Here is a 21,548-nt window from a genome sequence, read left to right on the forward strand (position 1 = left end):
TTTTCCGAACTGACTTACCTAGTGACTTATTCTTGCCTATATACATACGTATGGTTATATACAGTATAGTATAGGTATATAGGGTATAAGTAAAATTATGTAACACGCGTGCAGTTGTAATAAGGCATGCGTGCCAAGGAAGAAGGGCTGTGTAAAATATGAGTATAAGTCAGGGTTCTTTTAACGGGTGTGGCTCAATTTTCTTATGTACACAGTATACGTTTATGTAGCATAGATATATATATATATATCGGTGCATGTGTATAGGTTAACGCCTAAATGTGCGGTTTCATTTTCTCGGTTATTTTATACATATATCTTCATACGCTATAATTAGATATCGGCTTGGGTGTAATAAAAACAATAATAATAATAATATTGATATTAATGAAAATGATAATGATGATAATAATAGTCACAATAATAACATACATCAGACAGCATCGTCGAAGAAAGTGGAAGAAATTCGAGAACGATGAGACGAGTAACGTAAAAAGGGGATGAAAAAAGAGGTCGTGATAAAAAAAATCAAACCAGAACACGGAATTGTTATTATTACACGTACCGGTCAAGATGAATTTTGAATCTGGGTTCTAAAGGACAAATTTTGATTTTTTCAACGTTACTAATAAGAGAAAAAAAGATAGTTTTATTAGATGAGTTTCAGTTTGCTTTTTATTTTAATTAACACGCTGCTACCTGCTGCTTATATATCTACTATCGACCAAAAACTTCGAGACTTATTTATCAACGAAAAAGAATGAAGATTTTCGTTATTATTCCATATACAGAATCAAAATTTATTAATTCAAATCAAAACTAAAATAAAATTGTATTTTTTTTTTGTTGACTCGTGTTATTATCATTTTTATCATTTTCATTAGATTCTTTTACGTTAATTATCGATAATATAATGTAGATAGAATAAATTTCACTCACCGATAATAACGCTGGCGAAAACGCTGAGGAGACAGAAAAATCGCCTGCACCGCAGATATAACATTTTCGTACGATATTAGAAACGATTATATTATACTTTTGATTGATTTATCTCTTTTTTTTTTTATATTTCTAATGTCCATCGACGTATTAAATGCATTTGTAATTATCGTATAAATTTCCACCACCTCCGTTTCCTTCACTTATTGTTGTCGCCGAAACGGCAGCTACGTTCACTTTCACACAATTTTTATTCGTATCTTCTCTGATTCTTTTTCACGATTTAAAACGAATTTATCCTCGTTTTATTACAAAATTGATTTTCTTCAACGCTCGAGAATTTTCGCTGATGATCTATCAGCGCTGAATGCTGATATACAAATCCATGGATCTGCGATCGTAGTTTTAACGACGCGCTTACGCAACGCCGCGGTTAAAAATTTGTTGTTTCTTCTTTTTTTGTTCTTGTTTCGCTATTGCTATCATTCCGTATCACTAACAGCTACGCTCTATTAATCATCGTTCTTCTCATCGTTGTTAATTTTCTCACACATTTTTATATTATTCATATTACGCTCAGTTATTTATTGCATCTGCTTTCGCAACTCGACACCGCAGCAGGGTTATCTCATCGTAAGCAATTTATTTGCTTCGGTGTATGATATACTATATACATATGTTTTTTTATACATATATATATGTATATGATGACATATCATATCACCAGAATTAACAGTGTAATTATCATGATTCTCATATTACGCATAAACTTGTCGTACACAACTTGGGAAATTATTACGAGTTGAGAAATTATCTCTCGTTGGGTCAATGTTGGAGTTAATTTTTTTCAATCGTACCTTTATGGTATTCCCAAGGATCTGACATCATTTATAGACAGTCGCGAAGAACATTGGAATCAAAACGAGAGAGAGAGAGAAAGAGAGAGAAATGAAAACGACGAACGAATGAGAGAGAAATCAACAACCGAGGATAACGAAGAGAAAATTAAAAATAATACATTTCAAAAAAAATTTCTTAAAACTTGATTTCGTCGTTCGTTTAATCGGTTCGACCGATAATGATGCCGATAGTAATAGTAATAATAATTATGATAATAATAACAATGAGAATAACACTGCATAACGATTTAAAAATTCTTCAACGATAAACCGTTGTTAAAAAACCGACTATCATATCATGGTAAAAGTTTATCATCTCGATATGAGAAGTTTACTAAAAACCATCGTCTCGTTCATATTAATTTCCATATGAAAATCGAGTAAATAAATGAAAAAAAAAATATAATATTAATAAAAAAAGTAAATTATCGGACTACAATTTAATTATTTTCAATTTACAACCGCGGCAGTTTTATTGAATTGCTGAGTAAAAATTCAATTAAATCGAAACCATTTCCCGCAATTCGTCTTTAGGGGATTTTCGTTTTTTCTAGGGTATTTATCGGGCCCTCGTATGACCGGAATTTCGGACGCGAGGCGACCGTCTCTCCCGGAGTTTTCGACGGGCACTGACAGCCGGCGGGCGTCGCGACGCCGTCGACCACGTTTCGCGCCCCCACCGTCAAACGGACGCGTCGTATCCCCACCACTCGGAGATACGCGCATGGCGGCGACGCCGGGCGTCGCGGCGCCCTTTTCGGCATTCGCCGGGATTCCGGCGGCGCGACGCGCGACGCCTCGCTGATCCCGAATTAAACTAATGCCGCTGCTGCTGCAGGTGTAGTGCACTCGGAAATTTTTCGAGATGCTAGAAGGTCGATGCAATGAATTATTTTGTGACACGCAAGAATGGATCATTTTTTTTTGTATTTTTTTGCGTTTTCGTAATTACGTTGGGCCTGAGCCACTTTTCGACTTTCCGTTTCTCTCTTTTTACAGAAAAAAAGGAAGTTACTGGGATCATTCCGAAAATGAAAAGTTGACTTTTCACTAGATCTCGTCTACTAGTCGTATACATTGAGTTCAGTGTTTTGTTTTTTGGAAATATTATTCTGATTCGTATTCGACGACCTCGCTGATCTCCGTACAGAAGATTAGAAAAAATTTAAATAATTATTCACCACGGTAGAACGATTTTTGTGCCATTACAGAGTAATCATTTTGTTTTTCTTAAATTTGACTTTGGATTAGTAAACAGTAACTTCGAAAACCCATCATATTTGTGAATTTATATAAAAATTAATGAAGGTTAACTACTTTCGACCATTTTTTTTTTTTGCAAATTTGGAACCACTGTAAGAAGATTTCTTACGTTGAGGATCGAATCAAAACTTTGTGTGAAAATCGTTCGATCAATTTCCAACAATTTGGTGTAAGTACACAAGTCCGCGAGAGTTTTCTTATCGTTATCGTTGTCGTTCTTCCTTTTTCTCTTCTTTTGTATAAAGCTACCAGGACCAAAATAATCCAAAAATAACCAAAACAAAAATGATTAGATAAGAACTCTATTGAACTGGTGACAAAATAACTCAAGATAAAATAACTTTGACAAAATAATTCAAAAAATTCCAAAACACCAACACAAATATCCCAGTAGAAAATAATTCAAACAGTCATATGTCAGTGAAAAATAACTCAAACACTCGAGTAGTTCGTATCTCTTGTGTGTGTTGCGATTTTGGATATCGATAGAATACGATCATTTATAAAAACTTTGGCAAAGTTGTAACAAAAGCCGAACTTGATCTATCCTTTATCACTCGAAAATAACTGCTATTGGATTATTTGAGGAACAAGTTGAAGAGCAGTAACTCTGAGAGCACAGACACCGGCAGCGTAATTCGTGCCTCTTGTGTGTGTTGTTACTCCGGATGAAACGATATAACAAAGGCGAATTTAACGAAAGCAACATCTCCTTTAGTTTCGTCAGTTGAATACAACACGGATATGCGTATTAACGTCCACACTTTCACGATGTCAGGTGCTCACTCATTGTAAACAAGATCACATTGTATAAAATATATGCACGAATTATTTCATCCAGGGATATTTGTGTTTGAGTTATTTTCTACTGGGATGTTGAAGTTCGAGTTATTTTGTTCGATAGACATGTAATCATAAATATAACCCACACACAAATAACACATTTTAAATTCAATTAAATTTGCTGTAATTTAATTTTACGCCGGTTCTAGAAAATGAGTTATTTCTGTGCGAATTATTTTCGTCTTTGGTTATATTTGTGTAGGTTATTTCTATCGGGCGTTATTTTTCACTTGGTTATTTTTATCATCGTTTTTTCTGTGGTCTTATCTTGTCACAGGTTATTTTTTTCTTCCGAAGTTATTTTTCTGTCAGTGTTTTTTGTCGTGATTGATTTTTGTGTAATGTTTTTTTTTTTTTTTTGTCGTGTATTATTTCTGTCTTCGGTTATGTTATTTATTTAGTTAGTTAGTTATTTTTCTCTTGAATTATTTTTTTCAGAGTATTTTCGTCTTAGTTTATTTTTCTGTCAAATTTTCTATTCTCTTGGGTTATTTTTTTAAATATTATTCATGGCATGTTATTTTTGCTTGAGTAATTTTTACATCGCTTATTAAATCCCTTCACTCTGTACAGTAACACCTGTACGTAATTTTGATTTCCGGTATTCGTCGTCAGTCTAACCTCATATGAGGTAAATCCAGCCCCTCGTCCGTCCTTTTTTCAACCCTTCGTCCTCTCCATTCTCGCGTAATACAATTTCACATCACAATATAACGAATAAGGTGATAAGAGAGCTCCGCATCCCTAATTTGAATATCTGCAGTCGTAATAGCGCGATGCCTGAATCAGGGAAGTTGGTTTGGGGGATGAAAACAGAGTCGGAGAGGAGAGTTTTACTTCCGTCGGCGAACGAGTCCCTCCCTCCCTCCCTCCCTCCCTCCCTCCCTCCCAACCGACGATTATGACCCTTTCAATAGTAGCTTTGAATAATCCTGCAGAGCGGTGATAGAGATGCAGCGGAGTGCCTAAGTATTCGCGAAATGCTCGCCCTGAGCGCCATCATCGTTTGCCCGCGGATATAACGCTGAGGGAAAACGCTGAAGCGCCTCTCGATTCCCTCAACTTTGCTTTACTTCAGCAGGATCGGTTCCCTGCTAGCCGAGATGATCGTCGTCGTGCAGGAGTGTAATACACAAGCATGGAAGCGTAATTTGAGAGCGGTTGGTAAATGGGGTAAATGGTAACAAGTTTATCCTCAGCCCTGCAACTCCTAAAAGGAGGCAAATTCAAGAGCGCTTTTTTACTTTCTTCACTTTCTTCTTTCTACTTAAATTCACAAGCCCCGTTTTATTCTTCTGATCGGCTTTCTTTCACATCGACACTTTGAATTCTCACCCCACCTTCATCTGCTCGTTTTTGCATATATGTATGTACCAAAAATTTTCGCACAACTTTGTAGGAGAATATTTTTTACTCGATTTTGTTAATTTTTGTTACGAATTGTAATCAAATTTGCCGTTTGATCATGATCATAATCGTTGTAACATCTATGCAATGTTTGAAATTCGAATATTTCACGATCATGCTAACACAACAATGAAATATAGTGTTTTGGCGAATTTGTAAAAAAGTATTCTTCTGACATCAAACACAGTATGGATATTAGATTTTGAACAATTCTGTAAGAATTTTAAACGTTGTATATTTAATATTTTTGTATTATTTAAAATTGCGATCTTCACAGCTTATTGCTGGGAAGATAATAATTTGATACGTACTCAAAATGCGAATAGATATCGCAATAAAACTGACAAAAAGTATGGATTTCTGGTGGCTTCTAATCTAATCTAAAACGTGTAAATTGATTCAACAGCGGCAATTTATAGTTGGTGGGGATAAAACCGTAGATGGATTAGAAAATATATATATAATAAAAATAATTCCGTCTAGCGGATTTCCGTCCTTCCCTTCGTTTTCCGGTCTTATCACATCGTGACATCTGGTACTCAGAAAAAAGCTTGATCAATCCAAACAAGATTTATTCAAACGAAATTTTTTCAGTGTTATGCGGTTGATAAAATTCTTATTTGATTTGAAAAAATGGCTCGTTTACCATTTTTTATTTACCATACATAAATCGGTTTTTTGAGTCAGCAAAACAACTTATTAACCATATTACGCTGCACCGAACAAAGTACATACTTATTGCTTTCGAAGAGGAAACTTTATACTATGTTGAATCCGAAAAAAAAAGTTTCCCCGAATCAATCAAGTTCCTTAACAAAAGTAGACAATTTTTTTTTCCAAACAACACAATTTATTTCTAAACAACTGTTTTATCCCATTCAGCGTAATCAAATAAAACTCAGTCAATTTAAAAAAAATTTCTTCCTTCAAATCGAACAAAGGGATGATGAAAAAAAATGTTTGTGTTTTTTGACAATAAGTAACCTGAGGTTTTTTTATTCACCAAGTGTAGCTGTTTATCTAAAAATTTCCCGCCCATATTCGTTGTCGTTTACGCAGTTCCTCCGCGGGTTATCGCGTCTCGGAATGGGGAAGGGGGGCGGGAATCTGTTCCCAAGGATGGGGTGAAATTCGAGAATAAACCCCAGGCTCGGAGGGGCGGCGCCATAAAGGTGCCTAATCTCTGCGCGGACACAGGAGGAGCAGCAGCAGCGGCCGAAGTGCCGCCAAAAAGACGTGTGCACGCGTGTATCACGCGTCACGTACACAAGCACGCAACGGGATCCGCGATTCCACCGCTTACACGCAGCCAAACGGCCCCGATAAGGAACCCATAGATTTATAGCCAAGGGTGCGGACGCAACCCGAATCCGCGCCTCTCCCGCCTCAAATGGTTCCAAAATTGTCAAAAAGCCCGATAGCGCGAAGCGATTTACTAGCCGTGGTCTCGAAATCGCTTATAATTTCGATCCTGCACTTTCCACCCTTCGTTAGGGCTCGAATTTCGGTTAAATTTTTACGGAGGCGATCTTTTTCTTCTTCGAAATAGCAGGACAAGATGGTATGAAAAAGAAATTTTTATTCCCAAAATTAGTCGATTTTTTACATTGAAAAGTTGCAAACGTTTTTTTCTCGTCAAGTAAAGTGATGAACGTGAAAAAACATTTTCGTCGTGAAAATTAACCGAAAATATTTTAATTTCACCGGAAGAAATTATAATTTTTCTCCCATGAAAATTCGAACTAAAATTTCCCATTCAAATATTTAATATAATTAACAAATCTCCGAATCAATTGGTGTTCAAAAACACGTTAACAACGTATCAAAATCTATTTAGTTGTCACCGAAACGAGCGTTTAAAAAAACTAAAATTTCAACTTTGCTTCTTCTTGAGTGGAGTTTTATTCTTTTTTGTGCTATATTGCCACAAAATTTCCTGACTTTTACCTTACTTCTCGGTTTCCCTAAACGGTGTTAAAAATTTTAACCATAACAGTGATAGTTTCGTATAAAAAAAATATCCTCCAGTCTGTCTAGATTGATTGTTTAATTTACAGTATTAAGATCGGAATTTTTCAAAGTTGTACATGAATCTAGTTAAAAAAAATTTGAGTCCGACACCGAACAAACAATCCAACCTAATTAATACGTGAATCCTTTTTATCCCACTGCACAAATTAATGAGTAAAAATGTTTCTAACAAAACGTAGATTCAACAAATTAAAAAACCTCATCGATTCCGCAAGTAAAAACGTTATTTTGTTATTGTTCACCTCGATGTAAATTGGAGGGTTGTGTATACACGTTTGAAATCAAATCGCTACAACAATGTTTAATTTTTTTTAGGTATGTGATTCAAAGTACTAGGACCAAGTAAGTTAGAAATAATACCCCCCCCCCCCCCCCTCCAAGTTATTTTTTTTTTCACCCAAGTTATTAAGCTCGGTCACTGTTATACCGTAATAAAAATAAATTTGATCGTATTTGTAAAAATGACTTTCCTATTGTTTCCTTCAACCCTCCAGACAGCTTTGCCCCGAAATGACGTTTCCCTGTTTATAATTGCCTGCAGAGGCATAGCACGGCACGAGCACACAAGTAGGTTATATAACTCGCGATTAGGTACCTTCTCTCGGTTCGTTGGAGCCGTTCTGAAGCCGGTCGAGAGGTCCGGCGAACGAGAGGAAATTTGGGGCGAAAGGAGACTGGTTTGGTTCTCCTCTCATTCTCTCATTCGAGCCAGCATGGCATGGCCCGACTCTCTTTCGGTCCGCAGCGTTGGTTTTGGCTAAACGAAATTAGGCGGGTATTTCAGGCAGGCGTACAACTCGGCCAGAATTTACGGCGAGGCTCAATTATGAATGAAAATGAAAGTCAACCTCCGCCTCGAGACGAAGTCGTTCTTAATTAGAAGTTTATCGTGCGTTTGAAAATCGAGATATTTTTTGCCAATTTTTTTCTGCCCGTCTTTCTTCGTCTTCTTCTCCTTCTTCTTCACGAGTGTTCGCCGAATCATTTCGTTATATGCAAACTACGGTGTCTATCCTAGGAATGCAAAGTCATACAAAAAGAGAGCGAAATTATGAACAACAGTTTTCGACTCAAACTCTGGTTGATAATTATAAATCGTTTGGAATATTGTTTCTCATGAAGAAAAAAAAAAATGCGCCGAAACAGAATATCTTCCTTTGTCAATAATCCATTCGATACTCTTATGATAATATATTTCTTGATAAAAGTCGATATGACTGTGCAATCTTGAATAATTATAATTCTAACGATCCAATCCTTATGATAAAAAGAAAAGAAAAAAATAATATCAATCATTGTCCGGGTGATGTTTCAAATGATTGTCTTCTGAGTACAAGTAAATCGTCGAATAGTGAAATCGGAAAAAAATGAATCTTTCACGTGTAAAGCTAATCGCCGATTTATGATATATAATTTTGTGTAATGATCGAACGATTCCACACTTACAAAAGGACTAAAGTTCCTCTAGAGTTGTTTAAGACCAGAGAATTTCATTTAATTAAACACGAATCACTTAATTAATTCTAAATTTACTTCAAATCGATGGATCTTTTTTTCAATAGTACAATCAAATTTTTTAGATCCTGCATATATGAACAGATCTTTCTTCTAGATGCAGAATTAATTATTCCGCGGCATAGTCCGTCGGCTGCTACAATTCAATGCGCATGCGCTACAATCCGAAAGCAGTTATTTGCCAGGTTGACCAACCGTCGTAAATTTAAACTATACGGTTCTAACCTCTAAAATTTTTACAGTTCTCGGTATTGAGCACAGCTACCAGAGACATCTGTAAAAATTTTTGAGGTTATGTTCATGACGGTTGGTCACCCTGGCAAACAACTGCTCTCGGATTGTAGCGCATGCGCATTAAACTCTAGCAGACGATGTTCCACTCAGTCGTTAGCAATTCACTCTATATTATATAAAGCGCAAAACATGAGACTAATTCTAATCTACATGTCCCGACGATTTACTATCGGTGAAAACCCGCGTGACTCTTCATCCGTAAAGGTGAGACGTCACAGCAGTAGTTCGTATACCTTGAAAAGCATAATCCTGAAATTAGCGGGTGTATAATATGCGAGTCGCGTGCGCAATTATCTCCGTCTGATTGCACGCTTGGCACGGAAGCTGCGGGGGATGAAAGAGCTGCTGCGCAAAGGGGGTGAAAACGAGGGTATTTCTAGATTCAAAAGCAAATAATTGAATGCCAAGCAATGTCGCGGCTTTCTTTCTTGTTGTCGGTATTTTATTCATTTATCAAGATATGTAATATTTGACGATTTGTATAAAAGAGGAAATGAGGAGGGAAATCGCTGGGCGAAGTGCGAATAGCGAACGAGACGGTGAAAAAAATCTGACCATGCCAAAGGAACGAGTATGTTTTTCGGGAAATGGAACGAGATGTGTATCGAAACTTTGATTCACGATTCGTAATTATTTTTCTAGATCTGATTTTTTTTTTTTTTTTTTTTGTAGAAAACGTGTAACTACTCACCTGATTTTTTTTTTTCAAATTTCTAAACCCAAAAAAGATCAGGAATAATTCACCATAGGATATACGAGATCGAGATAATGATTTGAACTAGCGGCTTAGAAAAATCCCGTCGAAAAAAAATTTGAAAAAAACGAAAGTCGAATTGAAAAAGAGGAAAAAGAAATTGATCCGAAATGATCCGAGATGAAGAAATTAATCGATTTTAAACAACGTTAATTTTTCAAATATTTCTATACTGGTTTTCTCAAATTTTAAAATATTCAAAAGATTGTCTACAATTTTGAACCGATGTAAAAAGAAAAAACCATAATACATACATCTATTAAATACAACCTGTCGTTTGGAATTCTTTTTGCATTTGATATCTATACGAAATTAAAAAGATTTATAAAATTTATTTGCAAAAAATATTTACAACCCATTCCTATAATGCAAACGCGTGATTGAGTGACAAAAAAACATCAAAATTCTTACCTTTGTTCCTCGCCTTCGTAATTTTGGAAATAAGGAATGCAGCAAGGCTCGAGTAACCCGATCCTCGACGTCTTCGGCTCCCCTACACACAGAAACAGCATTGTTATACACACGCTCTCCGATCCGGGGTGGAAGTCGGCGGTACTTAGCCAGCCCCGTTAAACTCGGGTTGGGGGTTGAGGGTTGGGGGTTGGGGGTCGTGTATAGGGTTTCGTCCACGTCCTGCCCGCGCGGTTGGACGTGGGTGCAAACAAACTTTTCACTTAGCCCCCCGACTCACCCTCAAAAAAAAAGGGAAAAGAAAAGGAAAAACAACCCCCTCGCCACGTCCTCTCGCCACGAACGCAATTCGACAAGTTACGCTCGTCTTACACGACACGCCTTAATTTCGCGTTTTTATTATCACGCACGCTGATGTAGGGACAAATTCCATTCGTTGTACAGAAAGAATTCTTAACAAGCCGTTAAGAACAGTCTGAAAAGTCCGTCGTCTGCTGGAATTTAAGGCGATTAGGGTAAGGATTTGGTATAAAAAGAAAACACCTTGATTTTCACCATTTTTTTTTTTTTTTTTTCTATAGGAGTATTACAAGGACTAGGTTGGATTTCAGATTTTTTGTTTTCTTTTTTTTTTTTTTTTTATCGAAAACAAAGTCTGAATTTTCATTCCACTTTTTTTTTTTTGTGTTCTTTTTTCGAAACAATATGTTTTTCGAAATATTTTCCTCCGATTGAATAGAATATTTTAAGAAGATCCTTGATTATAACATTTTCTATTCTATGACCAGATGATTTTGTAACATGTTTATATTCATGTGTTAATAAAAATATAGCTTTTTTTTTCTTTTTTTTTTTCGTTCCTCAGAAGTCGTACTTTTGTTCACTGAGTCACCATTTTCCCAATCTTTAAGATTCTAAAAAATTATTCGGTCTTAGAACAGTTTTATCGCTGTTAAAAAGAATGTTTTTTTTTTCTTTGTTTTAATTTTTTTAACTCAAATAACGGAATTGCGTACTGATTAATAGATTCGAAATAAATTATATACTGTATTCAGCGTCTTCAGTATTTGAAAAATTCAGAATTTTATTTCGGGATCGGTAAGTGATAATAATAATAATCATAGTAATAGTAACAATGCGATGATGACAATAGAAATTGCAAACCCATTAGAGAGCGCAGCTCAATACGTATCGACGTTTTGCGGTCGTCGAGTCGATTTGCATTCAACTTTACAATATTCCACCCCTTCGAGTTTTTCGCTTTTTTTTAATTTACTCTTTCCCTCTCACTCTCCCCCTACCCCTCCCTCTCACTCTCTCTCTCTCTCTCTCTACTTTGAAAGCAAAATTTTCCTCTTTGTTCTCATTTTATTTTCAAATCCTTTTATTCTTGTTCTACTTGTCCATTCGCCGTTATTACCTTCGTTAGTTTAACTACGTGGGTACTAGAGGATTATTTTGATTGGTCACCGCGGGGTTCAGGTGGAAAATGGGGGGAGGGAAGTCGAGTCGTTCAGGTGCTCGAGCCGTTTTAATTGTTCGTCCGTCGAATCGACGTTGTCGTTGTCGTTGTCGTTGTCGACGTCGATCGACCGGGACGACGCGACACTTGAAAAAGTAACGCCGCAATATTCGTATTGTTTTCACGCCATTATTATACATATCGGATGGTATGTACTTGAATAAAAAAGTACAGACTTGTATGCAAATTTATTACCATTATGCCAACGAATAAAAATCATGTCAAAAGTTTCGAAAAAAAAAAAAATTTCCATTTTCCCAAGTGGAACCTTGTAAAAAGTTTGTTTGAGATTGACAGAAAAATTTTGGGAAAAGTCGAGCGTTCTACGTTATGTGGAAGATCGTCCTCATTTGATTTTTCACTTTCATTTTACATTTTTTCGAATCTACAAAGAAGTACGTTGCAGTACTTTAATTATGTTTTCTTTCCTGAAATTCATTTTTAACAAAAAGGTCACGATACGTAATATGAAGATAAATCGAAAGGGAATCTAATTTTCCTAAATTAAAAGTTCATATTAAATTCCAACTTTACAACAAGATTGAATGAATAATAAAAAAATCGACAGACACACTCCTCAAATGTCAACCGGAGACTTAACATTACAAGTCTGGGTCTTCTTTACACTTCAAGATGATATTTGATTGACCTAAGCAATAAAAAAATAATTTCATTCGCTATTCTTCATAAATTAAAAAAAAAAGAGTATAAAATAGCGAGAAATCAAATGAGGACGATCTTCCACGTGATGGAGAACACTGATCCTTATTCTCATTTCTTTGTTTTTTTCCGTTTCACCGCTCGCAGAGCTTTCACATCTCAGTTATGTGTGAATATGTATATATACATATAATACATATAATACATGTTGTATGTATATAAATCCGGCCTTGTTAAAATATTCTCCACTAGGACGTTACATACTATATATATATATATATACATATGTATATATGTATATGTATGTATGTATGTATGTATGTATGTATAAAAGTATATACATCTGTAGTATCAGGTAGAGGCGAGCTGCTGAACGAAACGAAACGAAACGAAACGAAACGAAACGGAGGGAGAAAGAGAGCAGACAGAGAGAGAGAGTCCAAAGAAGGATATGAAAGATCCGGTGGCAGGAAAATGGCTCGAGATAGGTAGTCGTTCGCGGCTTATACCCAGCCAACGCGTATATATATATATATATATACATATATATATATAGGTGTACGTGTAAGTGTAGGAGGTACACACACTATAAACCCCCTTCGCGAAAGATTTAGGAGATTATATTCGTTGCAGGATGGTTCTGCAGATAAGGAAGGCGAGATGAGCCTCCGCACTCTCTCTCCCTCTCTATTTCCATCCTCTTTCACTTTTTATTACTTATACCCTGCACACCGACTGCGCAAAGTGTGAAAAATGAAAATAATTTTCTTTTTTTTTTTCAAGTAAAAAAAAAAACTTTCAAAAAAGCAATACGGTGTTTCTTTAATTTTTTTTTTTTTTTTTGTACACCAAATATTTCCGATCGTCGTAGTTGAAGGAATTTGAAAGAAGTATTTGGCGCGATATCTGTTATAGATATAATGCCGCGTATGGTGAAACGATGATATCAAAAATTGAATGATACGGTGTAAAAAATCTCACACAACAGAATGGTAGAAAAAATAAGAATTATTTTATTTGATAGTCGTTTTTGAAATTATAACGTTTCGATCGAATAATTTTGTATATATTAAGACTGTACACAATTAGCCGATTGAAAATATTTTAAATTTTCGACTCGTGAAAAAAGTAATTTGCAAAGGTTCGAATTTTCATATTTTAACGCAAAACATGTGCGATCGTAAAAAGTTTTGAAGAAATATTCTCACAACCGTGTTTTCGAAAGTGTATACATATAATCACTGTGTTTTCGAAAAAAATAAATAGCGATTTTTATAAAATTTATCATGCATAAATGCTGAATGAATTCAAAAATCACATTTTTCGTTTTTTTCCGTAACACCCTAATCTAGTACCTATATACACAAGAATGCCAAGAGAGAGAGAGAGAGAGAGAGAGAAAAAAGAGGGAAAAAAATAGTGGAATAAAAATGCGAAAAATAAAAACTGTGAAAAAAGTTTGATAGAAAAAAAATAAAGTAAGAAGAAACGTGCGAAATACTTTCGTAGCAACGTATCGAAAGAGAGTTGAGTAGATCGCACGTCCAAGAAGAGATCTAAAACTTTTGATTACAGAGAATAAAGAAAGCCGAACGGATTGCAGATGTGCCGGTGTACGCAAGGTAAACAAGAGATGAACATAGGTGTGTGGATGAATCATCGATCATAGATCTCTGTCTCTGTCTCTTCATTCAGAAACAGGCGTCAGGTGTAATCAGGTGTGATAGATATATATATATATCATAAGTGTGAAAAGAATTCGTTAAAAGCTGCTTTCGTATTTTGATCTTCGATCCCCCACCCCCCCATCCCCTCTATTTTTCAAGTTTTATCGATATACTTGATTTTTGATCAACACATTATTTTTTTCTCTTCTTTCTCGTGCCAACCAATAATTCTCTATCACGATGAAACGCAATTTTTTCCAAAGAATCGTTTTAATCACCCTTGAGTATTTCGCATCTGTATAAAAGAAAAAAAAAATTCATCCCTCCACCCTGCCTCCTTTTTTGGTTAATCGTAATTATTATTATGATCCTCCTTCGGTTCGGTTTACGGGACGTAAAATGAGGTGCGCATGCAACTGCGTGCAACGATGCATACTATTATATGTATACATATATCACGTGATATATAGAAATACACGGTACGTATTTTAAATATGGATAATTGGTGGGAAAATCTGCCGATCGACGCGACTGCAGCATCGGAATGTCAAAGGATTAATCACTGCGCATTTTTAATTACCGAGTAATATAAGTTCTATATATGCATGTATAAAAGTTGATCAGACGACGATAATCAAAATGAATAGAAAAAAAACGAGTATTTATAGATATAGATACACGTGTGTGTGTGTGTGTAAATTGTATAAATATTAGGCCGATGTTTTTTCAACTTTTTTTTTCAAAAGAAGCCTCGAGAAACCGGGAATTGATAGTAAAATTTTAAAATGAACGTTTAAGGCTGAGAGTGCGTTGAATGAATGAATGAAAATGCACTTGACTTTAAACGTTCGTATCGAACACAAGATGAACATTTGGGTGTATAATAGTCTCAACCTTTTGGGTAGCAAATTTTCTCATCTACACAATGAAACCAAAACCATCTTCCCATCTTTCATAATTTTCAAGATATATCGGTTAGAGTATTTGAAAAATTCAAACCCGATGAGTCACTTTTTAGAATTTTACTACCGAGTTACGGTTTCACGAGGTTTCGTTTGAGGCTAAAAACTAACTTTTCAAAAAGTACGTAAGAAGAAAAAAAAAAAGAAAGTTAGGAAAAGCTGGCTTAATATATACCGGATATCCCAGACCACCCGTCCACCCCTTCTAAAATCTGGAGAACTGATTTTTTCGAAAATTTGAAAACCAAGTATGTCTATAATTGGTCTGCCCTATTGAATAATGATATTGACGACCTCCAGTGTAGACCGGATGTGCGTTTTTTAAACCGGAAGTCCATTTTTTTTTAAGCTACATGCATATTTTTAAGACAGATTTTGATTCTATGTAAAAAAAAATATGCATCCTTTGTTTTCAACATTTTTTCCTGAAACGTCATTCTTGACCCCTAAATGATCCTTACAATTTAACTTGTGATCGGTGCGGACGAAAGCTCTATTGATCTCAAGAAATCGGATTGTAAAAGAATCAACAGTGTTTTCTGGTCATTCTCAGTCGCTTCGTAATTTTGCAACTTGCTTATTTCAGATAAGTTTCGATAGAATACGAGAAAAAGGTGGAAAGGTGGGCTGGGAGACCTGGTATATACATATACACATACATTGTTGGATTTGAAAATTTACCGATTATAAACCTTATCGGTAATTGTAACTGTTTGATGATCGAAAATTTCATTCATAAAAAAAAAACGATATTTGCAATAAATACGAGAAAAAAAACAAAAAAAAAAAAAACAGTTCGATACAGCGGAGTAGAAAATTGAAAAATAGAGCGCAGATAGTTGAAAAGAAAAGGAATGAACCAAAAAAAAATTTGTCCGTTCATAATTTGAAAGTACCTAAAAAAAAAAAAGAAGGGCATGAAGTGAAAAAATACGAGGATACGTTATAAAAGTATATAAAAAAAAGAACTCTTTCCGACATTAATTACTTACGAGGAACACGTGTTTAAAACGCGTTGCCCCGTAGCTTTATATGTATATTACGTACATATATAAATAGATGTGCAGGGCCGGCTCATAGCGTGAGCCAATGAGGCACAATGGGGGTGCTAAAATGAAAGAATAATAGTCAACAATGTTATGACGAATGAATGTTGTGTACTGTTGTAAGAAAATTCATTTGTTAGTTCTCCCTCAAGTGATGAGAGAAAAAGTATTATTATTGAATAACGAAAATATAAATAAAGTAGTCAGCAATCAAGAAAATGGCGAAGTAAATTGTTAGCAACCGCACATTTTCAATATCCTGATCGCGTATGCGACAATTTCTCCAAATCCCCCGCGCTTTTTACTTTCCATGATAAACGATTACCTAAGTCAAAAGTTCTCGTTTGATAACTGATTGTGAGAAGAACCAATCGAGTAAGTAAAAATATTTAATTAATCCGAGGAGGAAATATTGTAAATTAATACGAATTAACATGAATTAAATGGAATTTAATTACATTACGTAAATGAATTAATTCGAATTGATTGGAATTAGGAAAAAAAAATGATACGAAATTAACGGAATCAATCCAAAATAATTCGACTTAATTTAAATAAAGCACAAGTGACGAAAGTTATTCCGAATTAATAAAAATTCATTTAAATTAACCTGGAATTATCTCAAAATCACTCTGATTACTCTGATATAGTAATTCCTGTATGAATTTTATTTCACATGTTTCGACGAATGCTTACTTTGTTTGCCAACTGATTGGCAAACTAAATCGACTCAAGGCACCCCGACCCTTAGAGCCGGCACTGTAAATGTGTATATGCATGTTAAATTTGAATGATTAAATACTCGTGCCTATGTATTACAGGAACCTATTAAACGCATCGTGTGTATAATAATAAACGTTTCGCTGTGTAAGAAAGAAGGGCGATAAACGCGCGGTGGTTTCGCACACCTGAGAGATGATCAGTATTATTGCGAGATACATTAGGGTGGCGCAAAAAAACCGACTATTTATTTTTTTTGAGTCTCGTGTGACAAAATGTTAGTTTTTGATGTTTTAAGAGCCCACTCCAAAGGACAGTTCAAATAAAATTTTTTAAGAGGTCGTTCCACATTTTTTAAAACGTCAGAAATCGTCAAAAATTAATTTTTTTTTATTTTTCTTCTCGTTACGGTATAATTTTATAGACAAAAAAACAATAAGTTTCCGAAAGTTTCAGCTCAAAATTAGAATTTTGAAAGGTCGCTCATAATTTTTTTTCAATTTTTTGGTGCATTTCTTTAGATCTTTTCGAGTGACCTTTTAATATTCATATTAAAATTTCATATATTTTTTTTCTTCAATTTAACAATACACCACGACATGAATTAAAAATCAAACAAAATACTGAAAATATAATTTTTTGACGATTTTTGACATTTTTTAAAATTTGGAACGACCTCTTAAAATTTTTTTTTTGAGCGCTCCTTTGGAGTGGGCTCTTAAAACATCAAAAACTAACATTTTGTCACACGAGACTCAAAAAAAAAAAAAAAATAGTCGGTTTTTTTGCGCCACCCTAATGTATATACATAGACATGAGTTATGCGTAGGTATACATATACATAAATGTAAATTCTCTACCCGGATCTCTACTGCAGGGCGTGGGAATTTCGGGTGGTTTTTTCTCTCCCTCTCTCTCTCTCTCTCTTTCACGAACCTCTGCGCATTAATTATTAAATCTCGAAAACTTGATTCTCTCTCTCGAGGGAGACACACAGAGAGAGAGAGAGAGAGAGAGAGAGAGAGAGAGACTCGTTATCCGGTCCGGTTTTCAGGTGCTTCATTGAAAATTAAACAGTTCTGCCAAAGTTTTTGCCCTCGCGGACATTTTCGAGGCACCGGCGAGTGAGGATGCAACAAACCGAAAACCGGAAGTGGCCACCCTTGACTCGTTCGGCAAAGCCGGATATGATATATTATATTTTCGAATTCTATATGCATATTTGGCGGCAATTGTTTTTTTATTTTTTTTTTTCATCTCAGCCACACGTTTTCTTTCTTCCTTAACGTTTTTGACAGTTTTTCTTCCACTCTACGATTCTTTTGTAAAACACCTTGTATTTTTTACTTATTATACATACACTGATTCGATGGTTAAATGTCATTTTAACAAAGAGAACTTGAAGGAATGATATTTAAACAAACTTGTTGTAGATCAAATAGAAAAATAAAAATTCAATCAAACCTCTGTTGTTCTTTTTATTTTTCATTAATTTCCCCTCTCTTTGTCACGGTATGATAAACAAATATAAGAAGATAAGAAATCGTCGATGTTCAATTCAGTAAGCATCTTAAAGACCGAGAAACGAAACAAAAAAAATTAAATAACCAACTCAAAATCATCATCTTAACTTCATTTTAACCCTTACCAAAAATATTATATCAATATGCTACGTGTTACCAACCGAAAAAGGAACTATATTTCCTATCTTAGGACATAACAACAAAAATAATAATAGAAACAACAAGAATAAAAGTAAAGTAAAGGGTCTCTGGAATCGAGTCGACAATGATAATAATTATTCAAGGTACGCGCGTGTTAGCCTATACACATAGCATAATATGTATTCAGTATAACTATATATTTGTATTAAACCCCTCGTAAAAAGTGCAGCTTGGCGGTAGCACGGATAGTTTTTGCTCGAAAATAATTTGTCGAACAATTTTGTACCCGTATAATCATTTGTATGCTCGAACATTCTGCTATATATATATATATATATTTATATATTATATATTGCATATCTTTCGTCAATTTTTTCCGCCTTGCCAACTTCACCATGAATCGAGATAAAATCGTCCCCGCTTTAAAGGACGAAGAGGAAGAGATTAAAAATTGAATGACGTCGTTTCGTAACGTTTTTTTTTTTTTTTTTTTTCTACCGAGAGATCAAAAAAATTTTTACAATACAACGAGAAATTAATTTCATGTAGGTATATATAATGAAAATGTACAACAGGACTGTAGAGAGACGAGAAAAGAAGAGAAAGTTAAAGCGTGAGAGTGAGAGAAACGAAGAAAAAGATATATATATACGAGATTTTCGACAATTTTTTTCTTGCCACCAACAACAAAAGTTAGAATTGAAATTAAAAACGAGAGTCAAAAAAGAATTAATTCTACACTCTCGACTGGCTCGGAAACTTGATAAACGGTATGAATATGTGATTTGACGATGTGAAAATTGAGAAAATTTGACAAAATGAAAAGTGTAAAGAGAAAAAAAAAAAAAAAAAAAAAAAAAAACTAAATAAAAAAGTCGAAATAGAAACGTTAAGTATCGGAAATGAAGCTATTATATACGTCTTTGCGTCTATCTGCACTGGACAGGAAAAGAAGGAGGAAAATTAGCAAGTGCTGATGAGTAATTTGAAATAAATTATCATAAGTTTAAAACCCTCCACGATTTTCTCTCACACTTTGTCGAGGGATAATCTCTGGTGAATTGGCAACTGTTTCCGTCGAGTCTGAAGCCCCTCTCGTTTTCTGAATGCAGCAGCAGCACCAGCAGCAGCAGCTTCTCCGTCTATTCAAAGGTACGTATAACGACGATACATAGGTATATACGTACAAAGTGTAGGTATATGTATATGTATACATCATAGCAGAGAGAGAGAGAGTGAGAGAGAGAGAGAGAGAGAGAGAGAGAGAGATGGCTGGTTTCGAGGCGCGGATAGCTATTGCGCGCGTTCAAACAAAGTTAAAGTCTACTTTGCATAAAATTATTTTAAAACTCCTTACCCTCCCTCCGTTTTTCCCCGCCGCACCGTTTCCTCATCCAAAATTTCCAGCTGTTACTGGCGGTAACTTATTCCAAATTATTTCATTCATGGTCTGACAGTAAATGCGTGCGGGCGTTTTATATCCGGTTTTTTATTTTTTCATCTTTTTTAATTCCATTCTATTTTATTTCATTTATTTTTTCTTTATTTTTTTTTCTTTTGTGGAAAAAATTACACGCCTATATAACTGGTAAATTAGAATTAGATGGTAAAAATTAGATGGTAAAAAGGTAGAAAAAAAATTCGACCCACGTTTTCCTTCAGATTTTTAAAAGTGGGCATTCGCAATCGACTTCAAATGTTTCTATAAAAAATAAACGGTTGAATGAAAAAATTTGAAAAAAAATCAGGACCTGTTTTTTACCGAGTAGAATGTTAGAAAAAAAACGTAAAATGATTTTGAGATGGTCGAGGCTTAACACTGGTCGAGTTGGCGTGGAATACCCCATATTTACATTTCATGGTCCCGTGAGTTTCATTTAATTATGATTATTAAATTCTCGAAATAGCAATAATACCCTCTTTAAATTCTCTGAAAAATTTTCCCGCAACAAATCTATCGATAATAATACTTCAGCCTCTGAGTTTTGGCAAACTTTCGACGTGCGATTGCTTTAAAAAATTGTACGCGGTAAAATAATGTGCTATAAAAGTGGAGAAAAATAAATAAATAAATAAATAAATAAATAAATAAATAAATGAACGTACCGATACGAAAATGACTTAAAAAAAAAAAAAAAGAAGGCAAAGCCAAAATACGATCCACCGGAAATGCTCGTTCCTTTTGATCGTACGTGCGCATCGTGCATCCGCCACTTCCGGCAAAGGGAGGTGAAGGGTGAGGCGGAAATGCGGCGGGGCGAGGAGCTGACTAAACATATTTCTTGTTCGCTCCGGCGTTTTTCCGTCTGACCAAGCGCTCCCTCAACCTCCGGCGAATATCATCCCGCCCCTACACACCCAGGGAGAAAACTACCCCCTGCAGATCTATGGCTGTTACACCCCGCTTATGAATGATAACCGAGGAATGATCTTCTATCTTTAATCCGTGGGTGTGCATGGCTCCCCTCCCCCCCCCTCTCTCTCTCTCTCTCTTTCTCTCTTTGTGTGTGTGCGCCACGTGCCCCGATGCTCGGTATTAATATCCGCCCCTGCGCCTTCGCCCCTGGCTAGTCGTATAACGGGTGGCTTTGGATAGCTCGATTTTCTACACGCGAACCGAATTTTCGGTTCAATAATCGTTCGGATAAACTCAAAATTCATGTATTTGGATATACGTGAATCTTATCTAAATCACATGCATGTGTACGTAGTTTATTTATACTTAGTGGAGTGCTTTCATTTTTTATTTAATCAAAATTTATTCAAACGTGCTAATTCTTTTTTCAAGATAACCAATTTTTCGATATCATTTACTTCTTTTTTTTTTTTTTTTTTTAATCTTTCTTTCTCTAATTTTATTTGTTCTGTAGATGCAGAAAGAAATTTCGTTGAAAAACATAATCAAGTAGAAGCAGATATAAAATTTTCATAGTAATATTATACTAATTAAA

General features: G+C 35.1%; 1 protein-coding gene across 4 annotated transcripts in view; it reads right to left on the minus strand.

Moving 5' to 3' along the window:
- LOC124410069 (carbonic anhydrase-related protein 10) overlaps positions 1–1,162 on the minus strand; it is an 85,898-nt gene extending 84,736 nt beyond the window's left edge. For 3 of the 4 annotated variants that reach the window (XM_046888185.1, XM_046888187.1, XM_046888186.1), the window contains exon 1: positions 940–1,161. In XM_046888185.1, coding sequence (XP_046744141.1) covers positions 940–1,003 — 64 coding nt within the window. In that variant the 5' untranslated portion in view covers positions 1,004–1,161. Of the gene's footprint in view, positions 1–939 lie in introns of all 4 variants that reach the window. The other variant, XM_046888184.1, reaches the window with a different exon arrangement.
- Between the last annotated feature and the right edge of the window lie 20,386 nt (positions 1,163–21,548).

Source organism: Diprion similis, chromosome 8 (genome assembly GCF_021155765.1).
Source record: "Diprion similis isolate iyDipSimi1 chromosome 8, iyDipSimi1.1, whole genome shotgun sequence".
Classification (NCBI taxonomy): Eukaryota; Metazoa; Arthropoda; class Insecta; order Hymenoptera; family Diprionidae; genus Diprion; species Diprion similis.